Source organism: Lepisma saccharinum, chromosome 19 (assembly GCF_977018435.1).
Source record: "Lepisma saccharinum chromosome 19, izLepSacc3.1, whole genome shotgun sequence".
Classification (NCBI taxonomy): domain Eukaryota; kingdom Metazoa; phylum Arthropoda; class Insecta; order Zygentoma; family Lepismatidae; genus Lepisma; species Lepisma saccharinum.
The window spans coordinates 10,200,468-10,216,808 of NC_139247.1; the positions used below are offsets into that span (position 1 = coordinate 10,200,468).

The window sequence follows — 16,341 nt, forward strand, 5'->3', positions numbered from 1 at the left end:
TTCATAACTATGCAATGTGATACAAAAAATCAGTGAATGCTACTTCTGACTTTCGTTGAAACTCCAGGCGGTAACAAATATAGCATCAGGGAATCAAAAGAGTGAAATTCAAATTTTAAACACAATAAGGATAATAAAAAACTTTCTCAATTCCAAATTTTCTTTAAACAAAAGAAATTTAACCACTCAAAACTTCTCGAGTCCGCCGTATACTTCAAATCACTTGGTCTTATAGACAGACCCACCGCGGAAAAGATATACTTGACTCATGTAAGAATGGTGTGTCAATCCCTTAGGTTTGTCCAAACAAAATAGATCCAGAATAGTTATGCAATATATTTAAATATAAACACAAATTACTAGTTATTACCTACTGTACTAAAATTAACACGAAGTTAATCAGTAAGAAGTAATGAATTTATTGCTGCATCGTCGAATAAGTTGCAAATTGGGTAAGTGAGCTAAATTTCCTAATAATAAATATTAATAATAATAATAAATTCTCAAATTATAACATTTGTGGTAAACCACACTGTTAAATTTGGAAAGGCTAACGGTGCCTTGGCGACTTTTGCTGCTCATGCCTGTGCTAATCACCGAGGCTTAGCCCGGGCATGTTGCTGAAAAATTTTGATTAATCTATGTGCATAAAATGCTAAAATTGCCCTTTTGTAAAAAATTCTCTGATTTCTATCGAAATTTCGTTTGACTTTATCCTGATTCTAATCAAATGCAAGTCGATTTCCCAAAAAATTTACTTAAAATAAATATATTTATGGTAAACGGGAAAATTTTCGAGAGCAACTCAAAAAGAATCTCGTCTTGTTGTTCCTTTGTTAAAATTATTGGTCGTGATTAATCTGAAGTGCATAAATGCGACGTTTTATGGCAAAATTTATCTATGTAGAACAAAATATCCCTAACATTGTTGATATGAAATTCTATCGTGAAAATCAAATTCTGATGGCTATATCCTTAACTAAACTGGTCCCATGAAAATTTAATGAGCGAACGCCACTGGTTCGAAAAAATATGCACAGTCTAAAGTTTTCGTTGTAGTTTCCATGCTAATTCTTTCTGAGCTTCTAGCGTGCTCTGAAAGTACTCGAGAGAGCTTCAGCGCGGAAGAAGGCATTTGCTGACATCAGATATTCAAAGTTTTTGCAAAGTTGCATTTTGTGGTCGCTGGAACTTCAATGCAAGAAACAAAGCTGGCTGGCTCGTTGTCGTGTTCGGGCGACATCTTCGGGTACAGTTCGGGTTCCGTCGGAATAGCGGACGAAAGAATCTCATCGAGCCATGATGTTTGGACGTTAACCTTACAACGGACGGAGAAAGAAAAGGCAGCGCTATGATTCGCTGACTCGCTGGGTGACTCGTTAATGTTGACAAAACTTTAAATTATTACGAACAAGGTTTAGTAAGAGCTGCGAGAATCTAAACGAAGTCAAGGACTTTTAAATGACGTCGTAGGCGGAAGGGAGAGAGAGCGTGTCAGCATGGCTACAAAACTCGAACACTTTCGTGATCGCACAATAACAAAACTTGGGAAGGTGCTAGCAAAATAAAAGACTAATAAACCTAACATAAAATACAATCAGACCTCAAAAATGGATTATAACTTAAAATTTAAAACGTAATGAATATAATAAAAATTCTAGGCAAACGTATAATCGTAAAAAAATATGATCGGTAAAAGATACAACAGGTTCGGAAACCTGAGAATTTGGCTTACTTTCTGCTTTTAGAGTGAAACTTGGAACTTTCTCGACTTTTGCTGTTGACTCATTTACAAATAAATCTTTAACTTTTACAATTGGCTGGACACAGGGTGAACTAATCAATTCACTCTCAATTTTGCGGCTGTTTTGAACAAAACTTGGGCCCTTGCTTACGGCAAACTTCTGAACTCTATCTTTAACAGATACAACATTCTTCGGCAAATCTAAAACGTCGTCTTTGGTGACTAATATATTTCGGGATGAATCTTGAACGTCTTCTTGTATCCTATGCTGAATAATAACGGATTGGGGGAGGGGAGGCGGCATTGGCGGGTGAATTGTTTTCAATCGTACCACTTCAACCATTGATGCAACGTCATCGTAAAGCTGGTCCATGGATGGGGAATCATTATTAAGTTAACTTAACGCTAATTCGTTGGTACACTCATGGTCATAAGTAATAGATTTCTTGCGTTGACATTGACAGTAACAAATTATAAAAATTATAAAAATACTAATAATAAATATTGTTAATAATAAACTTATAATAATATTATAACGATAGTCAAAGGACTTGTTCAACAGATAAAATTAGAAGCTTTTACGTATGGAAGAAATCCGTTTAAAATATCTAAAATCGCAATGATTTTCATGCTGCTTTCGCAACAAAACAAACAGTTCTTCAAAACTAACACGTACTTTAAGCCTGCCTAGTTTAAATTAGTAGGTATTTTAACTCAACTTAATTATTTCTGAATCTAGGCTCAATTTATCTGCTTAATTTATTTATTTGATATAATTTATTTATTCTCTAAATTTTTAGCACTGTTTAACTTATCTAATTTTAAATTTTACTGCAAACTTATCTTATTTAATTTCAGGTGTTATCTTTATTTTTAAATACTTAAAATCAATCGAACCGTACTGAGGTACAAGCTAATGGAAAAATTGAGACTGATTTACTCCTGACTACCTGAAATAAAATAATAATTATTATTTATGCGATCTTTAAATGCATTAAAATACAAAACATCACTAAAACTTGAAGAATCTTTAATTCTCTCAACTCATTCTAAAATATGCTTAGCATATTATTGTGGCAAAGCTTGAAACTAAAACCGTTGTGGTTTAACCATAATCATTCTGCGATGGCAGAATGGATTTCCAGGATTTTGGTCTAGATCCAATATACGAAGGAAAATACTTGTTATTGGGGCGCAAAAACTTGACGTCGACGTCTACATATTCATATAAAATAAATATTCTCATAACTGGCGCTTAAAATAAACTTTGCTAATATAATTATATACCTTCTTCTGAAGTGTAACTATAAAATTCTAGTGATGTACTTGCTGAGCTAGTATTTTTAAATACTGCAAAAACTTTTTTGTGCCAAATGCACATTATTGAGTAATAAGTCTGCTTTTAACCTTTAATATTATTAGTGCCATTTTTATTATAAATTATTATTATGTCACGTGAGTGGATTTAAAATATTAGACCTGTTTCACTTTAATAAATGCCGTAACTTGGAGAAAAATTTGCAATATTTATATTTTAAAATTTTACACAATCTACATTTCAAAGTTTTTAACATTCGAAGCTACAACGTGCTAAGGATACATATTCAACTGTCAAACAAAACATTGTTTCGGACAGGAAAAAAATAAATATATACTAACAAAAAATCTCATTAATATGTGAGAAACGTCCACGCCGTGTAATGCTCTTATAATTATCTTCTAGATATTCAAATTAAGTTGGCTGTGCCTAACTGTGCTTAAATATACGGACTCATTCACGTCACTACTGCTTACCTGTGTACGGACATCTCTCGTCACTGCAGCCTATTTATACATCTATTACTTCTCAACTAGAACTTTTAATTATTCGGGCGGTTTATACCCTAAATCACGGTACGCCACTCAAACTATATACTAATAGCGGACATTAAATGTACAGCGTGCCAAGGAATATAATTAGCGTTTCGTTTCTTTAAATATTAACATGAATTTAAAATTGAGGCAATGTATTCGTAAGTTAAGGTAACATAAGGCAAGTGAATATCTCGTATAAACTTGACTATCTCCTTAATCTAAGCTCCCTTCATGAGGTGCTAGGAGACTTCAGTCATTAAGAATATAAATGAGTGGTCCTCGGGGCCTTATTCGTTCCCAAAACTATATATGTATAAAAATGTAATGTCCTCTTTGCAATAATCTTAGCAGTTATAGTTCAAGCATTCTAAATCATTTACAAGTTACGGTCAGTTTTAAACCAAATTTAAATTAAACTTTTAAGGAATTTCAATTAATAATAATAACAAAAACAAAATATTGACTCAGAAAAGCATACTCTATGCTATGACTCGTTAAAATGCACATAGTGCCACCGAGTCAGACTCAACAAACTCTAATTTATTTTCCTCGTTCATAAATAACTTTAAAATCCACTTTTAATCCACATTTTTAATTAATTAAAATATTAAGTGTAAAAATCGTTTACTGTTTACTGTAGCTTACTGTATTATTTTAATCCTCATAACCAACGTTGTGATAATTTTCGTATCCAAGATCATGTAAAAAAATTTACTACTTCTTATGTTCTAAAATCACTGTCAACGTAAGAAACCATCAAATCTAAATGCCTTATTCTCCTACCTGATTTAAAATTCTGGGAATGGTAAAAATTTCCCAGGTGGGAATTCTGTCGTTGCCATGGTACCGGGTTCGTGAGCAAACCACAGCGATACCAGGAGCGGATTGATAGGGAATCGTCCGCGGACGTCCCTGGGCCGGCCACATTTTTGGCAAAATGTGGCTGCCCAAAACCCGACATCGAACCTTCCTCCACGCGGAATGCCGGACGTTCCTGATACCAAAGCGCCAGCCGACGCGGGTAACTGCGACGGAGCTAGGGCGCAGGTTCCTCCGCATTTTATATTTCGCTGATTACCGACCCCGACTCGAGGTCGATAAATTTCATCGCATTCATCCTCATGTTAGACTAAACATCTATCATGGCATATAAATTCTTCCCCATTAATGTTAAAAAAAACAAACCTTTAAGCCCTATGTACTTTTAACATGAAATATGGCAAGGACATACTAAAAAAACTTAAAAAATGAGCAAAATTCTGGGGTGGGATTAATTAAAAACTGGTTATAAAATTTAATCTTTCAATTTTCATTTAGTTCATGGTGAAATAAATGAAAATCCCAGCACCTCGACCACGTATCAATTTTTGGGGTGGGGTTGAATTTTAAACTGGTTGACAAACTCTTTTCATTTCTGAAAAAATGAAAAGGCCCGCTAATCTCCACCACGTAAAGAGCTATTTTCTCATCGCATTTCCGAAAAAATGCATGAGAAGCCCCAGCAAATCCACCACGTAACGAACCGTAAAGTTCGTGGGATCTTACCAAGAGGTTAACCAATTAATCAATGGGTGATGTAAGTTACTCATCATTCATCCTCTGATGAAAGCACTCGTCATTGGCATGACGAGTTAACGCTTGGCAATGCGAAAGGTACAAATACATTAAGGAACTAAACTCCAGAAAAGACAATGGTCACTCGTTGGGTTTTGTGAACCTTTGAACCTGAATCATGGCTGGGTGTAGGATAATTACCTGTCTATCTGATGAATTAGGATGAATAGAATATACGAAGTCCTCTGTTGTCTTCTCAGTTTGTTGACTAGAGCGTCGTCTCACTTCTGCCCTACTGCTCTCCTAACCTCTTCTCCCTTCTCAACTCCAATCCAAAGTCAGTCCCCTCTCAGCTTGTCTCACCTCTATCCTAGGCCATGGAGCTCTTCCTCCATGCCGAATCGTGTCTTTAATTGCCACTATGCAAACCGCTGACTCTATAAACAGAAGGAACTACCTGTTTTCCTGAATGCTCAGGAGGTTTGCATAGCACAACACTGTGCATTGTTTACATGCCTCAGAGGCTGAGACAACTGAGAAAAACAAGTGAATGCCCTGGTCAACGTGAAGCATTCAGAGAGACTTTACAAAATAAACATATAATCTTAGGGATTGATCACTCATCCCCATCTTCGCAAATTAGACAAAAGTGGCACAAAAAGCGAAGTAAAAAAAGCAAATCAATCAATCATTAAATTAAATGTGCCTTGCAATTATTTCTTCATGAGACGAACACGATTAGCAAAATAACGCTAGCACACACAAGAATAATTTTCAAATGAATTGTAATAACATTGCAATCTGCGTGTTCGAACGAGGCAACAAACACATCATGTTTACATTTGTTCGTTTGTGGATTTCCCCTATCTCACGTGTCCCTTGCAAATGTTGATACTGCATGATACACGAAACATTCCGTGTTGAAGTGGTTAGCACAGATCGCTACGACGCCAAGTGTCTCGTGTTTAAATCCTGGCCTAGACATTGGTGTCATTTGTTATTTCATCATATCATCCTCATCTTCGCGATTAGCCAAAGGTGGCAGAAAAGCGAATTAAAATAAACCCACTCAATCAATCAATTATGGTGATATTTTAGAATAAGTAATCTTGAATTTCAGTCTGGCCATTATTTGTCTTGGTCAGTTTATAAATACTGTCAATGCTTCTTACAACATCGCAAGTATCATTAATATTTTGGATTTTGCTCAGGCCAGACTCCCAAGTTGTTATTTCCAAGCCGTCTCTCTTAACGAGGAACGCTAGTGGCAACCGTGCCAAGCGCCCCTGGTAGTTATGTCAGAGTAAGCGTTTGCTGTGTTGGGTTGCATACGTACAGGATAGATTTTAATCGCTTATAGCGTAGAAACTAAGCGCTTTCGAGGTAAACTTTATAGGGAAAAGTTATTTGTTTTTATGATATACCAGCACAAAAGCGTTGTTGAAGGAGTTTTGCGACCCTCCGTATATAAGTTAAGAACCACATGACACATGACCAAGAATTTTCCCTTTTCAGTTAATTTGTTAGTGTTACAAGCTCACAAAGAAACACTCTTTTTGGTCAAGAATTTTATACAAGGAAAATAATGTAATTTTCAAGCCACTATAAATCAACAACAAAATATGTTTTCAACTTAATGTTTCCTTTATTAAACAACGTTTGCTCAAAATACTTCCAAAATCTTATTAAGGATCATATATATGAAAACCTCTAAAATTAAAAATCAAAATACAAAAATTTAATTTTCTTTTCGAAGTTCTGAATTATGTACATGTATTTTTTTCAGCTAATTTTTGAATTCGAAGGTGACATATTTATTACTTACCTGCATGATTTGAGATGAAATCGTCCCTATAGTATTTCACTAAACTCTTAGCTAAGTGATTCCTTGATTTTCCTTCGATTTATTTATTTATTCAGTAGCCCTCTATCACTAATTTTCACTCTCACCACTACTCTTCTTTTCTATCTTTGTCCAGACACAGTGTAGGAAAGTTCCCAGATTCCTTTTCTGCACCTCTCCCCTCTAGTTCTCTCCATCCTAATAACGGTTGTCAATATCTTCTCAATGTTAGATTCATGTATTTTTCTGATATATTTTTGTGTTGCCTTCCCTGTTTCCTTGCACTAGGGGAGAATGTGAAATTTCGTCTCCTCTTTACCACATAGCGGGCAATGTACGCTCTCGTACACCTGTCCGAATACAGCTTGTGTCCATCCCACCAGTATGAACCAGGCCGATATTGTCCTTTCCATTGCCCCACAAGGATCCACTTAGTTCCTCCTTCCCCATTCTCGATTCGTATCCGCTATTTTGCTGATGTTAACAAAATTTCTGTGCCGCATTCCGCCAAATTTTCTGTTTGTTAATGTATTCCAATCTGTCACGTAAGGCCCCAAGCAAATTAATTGTATCCTTTACTTCCTCTTCCCAAACCCATCCCAGCCCTACTTCGTATAATTCCGTCCTTATATTTGCTACCCATTGGCTCCCATTACCCCCACTTACATAGCTTTCATTGTACGAACTAACGAACTCACTAGCCTTTTCGAACCCAAAAGTTTATGTCTGCAGCAACACAGGCCTTCCATCTGTCCCTATCCTGAGCTCTATATACTCTTTTCCATCCCTACCGATTTCCTTTAGCTCCATCTCAAAATTATTCCTCCATCTTCTTGTTGGTCTCCCTACTGGTCTCTTACCATCAGGTTTCCCAACAAGAATCCTGTAAATTCTTCTTTCCTCTCCCATTCGTGCCACATGGACTGCCCACCTAAGTCTTCGTGATTTAATCATTCTAATAATATTTGGACATGCATACAAATTATGTACTTCTAAATTATGTAACCTTCTCCACTCACCTGTCTCCTCATCCCTTTTAGGCCAAAATATTTTCCTAAGGATCTTATTTTCAAATACTCTCAACTTATGTTCCTCTTTCAATGTATAAGGGACCAAGTTTCGCATCCACATAATATCACAGACAAAATTACTCTTTTGTATATTTTAACTTCTAGTTTCTTAAACGAGAAAAGAAAAGTGAAATGCGTTTCCCGAATTAAGTCTGCTCTTTACTTCTTCTTTAATATAATTTTCATTTGTTAGTATTACTTCTAGTAAGTACTTGAATTTGGAAACTGGTTCAAACTAATTGTTATCAGTTATTACATTTTGATTATTGCCTAACAATTGGTTTCGGCCTGTAAGCATATATTTAGTTTCCTCTTTGCTAACTTCAAAACCTACCTCTTCAGCTGCTTAGAAAAATATTTTAGCATTACTTTTAATTGTATTAACATCATCTGTCAGTATGTCTACATCATTTGCATATGCAAACAGCTGAGTCACACCGTTTAATTTTAGTCCTTCGTTAGTTTCCTTTACCTTCCTAAAAGCGTATTCTAAGGTAAAATTAAAGAGCAATGGAGATAATGCATCTCCTTGTTTTAACCCATCATGAATTGTAAATTTGTCAGACACATTAATACCCACAGGAATTTTACTTTCTATTTCATTTTGTAATCACAAATCTTTGATTGTACACAAAGTTTACTCAAATTTCCCCCTCCATGATCATCAGTTTTACCCAGTACTACCGGAATTTAACAAACGATGTGTCCAGAAAGTATTTTCTATAATTCTGATACTTTAAAGTACGGCAGTAGATTTAAAGAATTGTTTATTTCTTTTAAAGAGAAACAAAGGAAGAACAATATTTTCTTATTACATTTGCAAATTCCTCATTTTAGTATTCTATTCTGACCCTAAAGTTCTGTCTCTGATCGATAATTTGCATGCTGCTGTAGAGCAACAATATATCAAGTAATTACATTTCAGAAATGAAAGACCATCAACTTCTAAGGACCATGACATCCCACACCTTGGCGCACGGCGGCTATTCGAAGCTACAAGACGTGTAATTCAAGATGGAGGTTTAGTGGACCTTAAGGTTTTGAAGATAAGAGGATCCTATGTATGTCCGTTTTGTTTCAAGAATTTTGGAACAGCTCCTTCGCTGTCAAACCACTTTCTGCTGCACAATGGAATCAAGGGTTTGTTCTGTGAAATATGTAAGAAGAAATTTTGGTCGAAAAAATCTTGGGCAAAGCACAAGTGCGATAGCAGGAGAAAGGATCCCGCCCACGAGTGTGAATTTTGTCACCAATGTTATACAAGTCCCAGTGCTCTCAAGTCACACGTGAAAGACAGCCACCTCAAGAAGCAGTTCAAATGCCTCACGTGTGGAGAGCATTTTAGTTTTCACTATAAATTAAGGCGCCATCTTTTAACTAAACATAAAACTAAACTGGGATAATTTGCGCAGACGCCCTCACCCACTGCATCCACTCCATGTTGTTAAACACAAACAACTCCTAGCCTCTCCCAAAGAGGACAAAGCAATCACTCCTCCCATATTCCAACTCACAAACTTAAACTACTTTCCCACTGAGGAGCAGATTATAATTTCACATTTTATCCTTCAGTCCTAAATTAAAAATATTTCGGTGTTTCTTTTGAATCATACAATTGAAATTGAATTTAAAATACTTAACATTGTTCTCAAGTTTAGTCTTGAGTCTATTTACTTCCTTTCCAAAACATCTATAATTTTGTTGATGAACAGTTCTTTGCCTTTTTCAACTTTTTCACGATGCACAGAGATCACTCACTCCGCTCCCTTTCCTGGTACCCCTCATCCATGTTTTCACGCTACTCTTTCACCATTGGAATTATATAAAATTTCCCTGACATCTCTGAGGGGCAAATTCGCCCTCTGAGGGAGTCCTTGTACAGCAGCAGTATCGTGATTAAGGTATTCAGTAAGTAGGGTGTCGGACACAGGCTCGATCCCTTGGTGGAGGAGGATTTCAGATGGGAATTTTAGAGGCAATGTCCCTGTATTAATCAACTCTTCCGTTCACACAGTCTGTAATAAATGCATACCTAAGGGAAACCCTGGTAGGGGCCGGAGAGTGATGCTGATCACATCAACCAACACAAATGGATCGTGGTGGTGACCACATTTTCAAACCTCCTATTTGCCTGCGTGACATAATGCAACATGCAAGGCTACCTTTACATTTTTTGAGAGTGTCATCCAGGTTAGGATATTCTGTTACGAATTAAATTAAATTAACTACATAACATTCCTAGAGATGTAAATAACTAGAAGTACATTTATACACAATAAAGGATTAACATCTTTCTACAAGTGCTGCCACATGATATAAATTATGTATATATATATATTGTCAGAAAGAAATCTGAAGCTGAAATTGAATTTGACATTATGTGTAAATAAAATATATCCAACGTTATGCAATTCTCTGCATAAAAATATGTAGTTACAATATGTCACTGCATTAAATGAATGCATAATATTTTTTTTCTTATTGATAAATGTTATCTCATTTTTCTGCATTCTATTAACATGTCTTTTTTTGTTATCCTTCGGATCACGATTTTTTTTATGATGTGGTGTATTTTGAAAGAAAAAATGTTATTCTACGCAGTTATGTTATCTTGAAAATGTAGCATACACATATTGTAAATATCAAGTGTTTCTTGTATTCTCTGAAAGAAATAAAGCCGTTGTTCTTTCCTGGAATCTGATCTCGGGTACCGTAACAAATCAGGTGAGGCCGAGACATTCTGGGTACACAGAATGCTACAGCCGTGCCTCTTTCCAATGTGTGGTGACCGGGGTAATAAGGTGAAGAACTAAGAAGTAGTGCTGAGAAAGGATTGAGTCCACTGACTCATCCACGCATCTGAAACGCCGTCTTAACAATTTCTCATTCTTCACGAAGTAAAAACCTTAAAGTTTTCACAAAATCACATTTGTTATTATCTCGGAGCAAAATTTACATGCACATCCCTCCTCTACTATAAAAACTTATAGGTACTCCCAAAAGAAACAATTCTGATAAACATTTTTAGTCCGAGTGAGATGCTCTACTTTCCGGGAGAGATGCTTCAACTACGAATTTCATAACAAAATAAACTTATTATAAATGACAAAAATACTCACTTAAGAGTCTTTTCATATTCTAAGATCTTCTTTCTTCCTGCTACACTTTTTTTCACAGATTTCCGTATATTTTGCAGGATTCGTGAAAACATTTCGTGCAAAATAAAAGATTTTATTCTATAGTAGACTAGGGTATTACGGATCAATTTTTGTTTATAACCGTTTTTATGGCCTATCGAATAATATCAGTGATACAAAACCATGCCAAAAAGAATAACTGTAGTCTCTACTACATGTTCACAATTTTATATGAGCCATAAGTTAATTATACAATATATAAATTGTTAGCATTACAGTTGATCCATTTGTCCCAAAAACATGGGTAAAACGCATCACTAACGGGGAAATAGGGATCTGTGTTATTATTGGTATAATACAATGACAAGACTATTAAATATGATAATAAAGCAAGTGCTACATTACAGAGGTGGAATCTGACATATGTCACACTTCAAAATCTGCAAGAATTGATAGCAACCATGTCTACACTAAATATCAGATTTCTTCTTATGTCCTGCCTTTAGAAATTTTCTGCTTTCTTCTTTGCTTTTGGAAGCAGATATCATTATTGTGTTTTGTATATCCGTCATTGCTGTAATGTATTGTGACGAAGCGTTGTTGAGCGATGTCTTTGTACTCTGGTAGACATCGCTTTCTGTGGTAATGGCAGCATTGTCGAATTTTTTCTTCTATGTGATCGCCGATTTCTCTACTTCAACTTGGTGTAGGCTGTTGATTCGATGATGCGTTTCTCGCTAAGATGTCAACCTATACTGAGTTGCTACTACACCTAATGTTCTATCTGTATTGTCATCACTAGCATGTTGAAATTGTCGCGTTAAAAGAGATACTGTTATGCAACATTACGTTAAACGCACTAAAGCGAGAGATCCGCTTCACCCCATTTTGGGTGATCCTTAATTTCTTCATTTGCTTTGCTTTTAAATATGTCAAATTAAGTAGGAACAAGTTGAGTTAGCCAATTCAAATACTAACACAATAGAATTACACATTCTAACTTTTGATATGTGAAATAATGTAACATTTGCAGCACTACGTTATAAAATGGAATGTTACCAAAAGTCGTGGAACTCTTATAATTCATCCTTTTTCTCACAGATGCTCGCCAACTGCAAGAGCGAACACAAACAGTTCACAGGTAAGACTACAGTGTGATCTGTTGTAGTTTTCATGTTCTTAACTGCAACAGTTTTCGTGTTACCTCCCGATAATCTTAGATCGATCCGTAATGCCCTGGTCTACCCTATATACTTTACTTTTATTTTGTTCAGTTGTAATTCTTACAGATTTTGATGCAGTTATTGTTTTCCTCATTGAAATTTATCTCGTCGCTAGCATCATCAGTTGAATTTTGAAGAGGTTTTTCAGAAGTGTGAAGGAAAACCATTTTTTCTTCAGAGTTTACGTTATTTTTCATATTTCGCTTATTTTACGTCACTTTCCTCCCACTATTGTTTAATCGCGGCCCAGAAGGGGATCATAAAAAATTTATGAAAGGAGCCTTACACTACGAACAGACCGGGACTCGAAACCAGAACCTTAGGTAATGAAATCGTGAGTCGAGCACTCAACACTAGGCAACCGAGGCAGCTGTTATGTTTAAAAATTATGTTAATAATATCATCCCGAATCAGTACTTCTCTAAATTCTTTTTTACATATGTTTTAAGAATAGATGAACACTAAACTGCAAAAATCTTTGACAAATTTGGCGTGGGATCTATTCCAAAACCATCCTTTTTGAACGGGAGAGATGCTCCCTCCAGTAGCGATTACATACCCATCGGTAAGAAAGATGGCCGTCATTGCACAACAAGTGAAAAGGCAACACCCATTAATGTGTTCCTTTTGATGGGAAAACATTATAGATTCAAACACACAGATCCCGTGCATGAGTATAATTATATATATTATAACAAATGAGAAAAAAACAGATAATTCCCTTAAATTGACCTATAACACCTATATAAATTAATGCAACCGAACATAACTTCCATTTTAGAATATTTTGGCTCAGACTGACGTCTTGCACCTCATTATAGAACGCTCTAGTGGCTACCGTGGAAACCATAGCAACTGGAGCATCTCTCCTAGTGGTGCATCTCATCCGGAATTATCTTACATTTAAAATTCTTTATTGAAAAACCGAATAAAATCTCTCACATTTTAAAGGTTCACAGTGAATCAAAATTTCAGGAAGATATAAAATGTTATGAAGGACGATAGAAATACTATAGCTCTAATACATTAGTGCAAGGAAGAAAAGTGAATATTGAATTTTATCAACCGGTATGATTAGATAATTGAATTGCATGTTAAAATTTCACAAACAATATACCGAGTGGGGCACCTGAAGTACCACAGAGAATAGTTCTGAAACGCGAAGGTTTATGGTAGTTCTGACACCACCGATGTAAATGTGGTCAAGGGGCCCAGTGGACAGAGCATGTCTAGTCTCTAGTCGCATCTTCAAGTCCGCCATCTTGTATTCAACTTGTGTTCTTGAAATGGGAAGGGGGTCATGTGATACACGATTCCAGGCTAGAATTGTCACAGAAACACGAAACAGAAGTTGTTTTCTACATACCTTTACTCTGAAGAAAGTTAGTATTGACCGAAGTAGGATTGTCAGCAATGTAATGGCAGGGTGTTGTCCTTGTTCCATGTGAACCAGCATGTCAGAAACTTGTCAAGATCGCATAGAAATGGTGCTGCTGAGTGGTGGCCTCAGGGTGAGTGTGGGCGTCCGCAATGTCCAGCATCCAGATTTGCCACAGACATCACAAGAAGATGTGGACCAAATTCGGGGAGACCACCTCGAATAAGAAACGAGAAGTGCCATTGATACGCGGATTTCGCACAAACGACAAGCAGAAAGCGGGTCACAAAAGTATCATACGTATTCGGGGTTCCGACAATTATCGGAAAGTCAAATATCCCGAACGCAGGGATATGTTTTGAAATGGAACGGGCCTGTGTTACATGATGAAAGTACAAATAAGGACGGAGATAGAAATTGCTATTGCAATAATGTTGAACAAAACAAAGTTCAGGCTGCCCCAATTGACCGCCAGTACTGCTATGACGAATGCGGGCTCGCTGCCACAGCAAACCTGCTAACATACTACGTGGTCAACCACCTTTGCGTTTCAGAACTATTCGCTATTAGGTGTCCCACCCGGGTGTGTGTGTGTGTATATATATTTATATTGTACAGATATGGTGATTAAAAATACGAGAAAACCTCGTCAAGAGATTATTTTATGCTTTTTTATTCACTGGAATTGTCCGACCAGCGAGCAATCTCAAGAATGCGCAAACTTCGTAACTTCCTCGAAGCAATGATGGAGAGGCAAATACGTGGCTCTAACATGATCCAGAGTGTTCGAAAGGTGTAATAACCTTTCGAAGCAAAAGATTATAAAAGCAAGCTCAACCTAGAGCTCGCTCGCATTACTCTTATATCACTAGTACACAATACAACTAACTAAAGTACGACGACGGTGTACGAAGTTTACGGCTACATAAGCATGCAGCCATTCGTGCGGGATTGCTCGGAATAGTGAGTCAAGTGTCACAGTATCGAACCTTGGCATCAGTCACGATTCGGTCTGCTAGAAGCATCTGGACAAGAACATCATTCGCCTGCCAGGTATGAACAAGCGTAAATAACCTTAAATTCAATCTTTCATATCTCCTTTCTCTTAGTCGGAGCAGGTTCAACTCACAAGAATACTTAAGCTCTACCTAAATGTGTTATTGAAGCATCCCAGTGACCTCAGATCCCTGGTAAGATGGGATTACAACATGGTGGAGGTGCTTCAGGCTCTTTTTGCAATTGAGTACCCTTCTGTACAAATTGCTTTAATTTGAATTAGTCTCTCCCGCTCCCACTTTGGGAGCATTTCAAAAAAAAAAAAAAAATAGTAGTCACAATTTAATACTCCCACAATACGCTTAAGATGCGACAGACCCAGTGACAATTTTGTATATTACCATATGGATTACAACCATTCTTCTCTTTTTATGCCGTCTCCCCCTCCCACAAAATCTAGTTCTTTTGCATAATATTCATTCTGTGCGTGCTTAAGCATCATTCACACGGGAATGAGAACAATTGCTTGTATTTATTTGAAAAACAACATATTAATGAATTCGCTAACTGCATACCCCTACTTTCATTTGTTCTTTGGTCAGAACGACGAACTTTAGTCTATGAATATGTCACAGATAGCATTGCACGAACACCAAGATGCCTCCTTCGACCAAATCATAGAGTTAGCTACTGCAATTGTGGCGGGCCCAGTACGATCACAACCCTTATCACCGGCCCCTCCCCTCCACTAACACGGTTAAGATCTGCTAACAGAAACTACCCCAAATTCTTACTAGGATTAGAAACACCCAGCAGAACCCGACACCAACCCATAGCAAGCACCCCAACTAACATTCCTGCTACCTCTAACACTACTAATAGCTCTGATAACGTTACTGCAGAAATTTCCACCACTAACATGGCCACTCCAATCCCAACTGCGCTATATCCGACGCCTTTCAGAGAAAACGACCCCAAAGAAGTCGAACCCTTCTTCCTGACGATACAGAATGTCGCACACGCCGCTGGATGGTCGGAAACTAATCGAAAAGAGATGTACCTAACTTCACGGACTTGACATATACCCAAATAAAAAATGAGCTAAGTGCCCTGTTCAAAGGCGCATTTCTCCCTGCTGATTGTTTTAGCGCGTAAACAGTTGATTACAGAGCCCATTCAATCATATGTCATTGCTAAGAAGGCATTGGTCCAACAGTATTTCCCGAACGCCACTGAAAACAGACTTTATCCTATATAATCAGGGGACTGCGAGATAAATACATAGGTTGCTTAACTAACAAGCACTTTGCTAAAACAGAGGAGTTAATAGCCCAAATACAAAATTTTGAACCCCAACAGTTATTGATTAATTCCCGCATGATGGAGATAGCGCAAGCAAGCTTGCATCAGACATTGACCTCCGGGCCACGTCACAGCTGTTCTCGTGCACAGGTTTGCTCCCCCTCCCAAGTAATACGCCAACTCCGGCTCAGCAATTTGTAGCGTACAACCAGAATCCAACTCCCCCCCCCCACACCCCGC

The 16,341-nt window shown here is 37.0% G+C and overlaps 1 protein-coding gene across 4 annotated transcripts in view; it reads left to right on the plus strand.

Annotated features, from left to right (window-relative positions):
* The window catches only part of LOC146003071 (uncharacterized), a 300,614-nt gene that overhangs the window by 31,865 nt on the left and 252,408 nt on the right, over nt 1-16,341 (plus strand). For 3 of the 4 annotated variants that reach the window (XM_083141239.1, XM_083141238.1, XM_083141241.1), the window contains one exon: nt 8,991-10,463. The exons of the other annotated variant lie outside the window; for it this stretch is intronic. In XM_083141239.1, coding sequence (XP_082997365.1) covers nt 8,991-9,468 — 478 coding nt within the window. In that variant the 3' untranslated portion in view covers nt 9,469-10,463. Of the gene's footprint in view, nt 1-8,990; nt 10,464-16,341 lie in introns of those variants that run through there. 4 annotated transcript variants of the gene reach the window in all.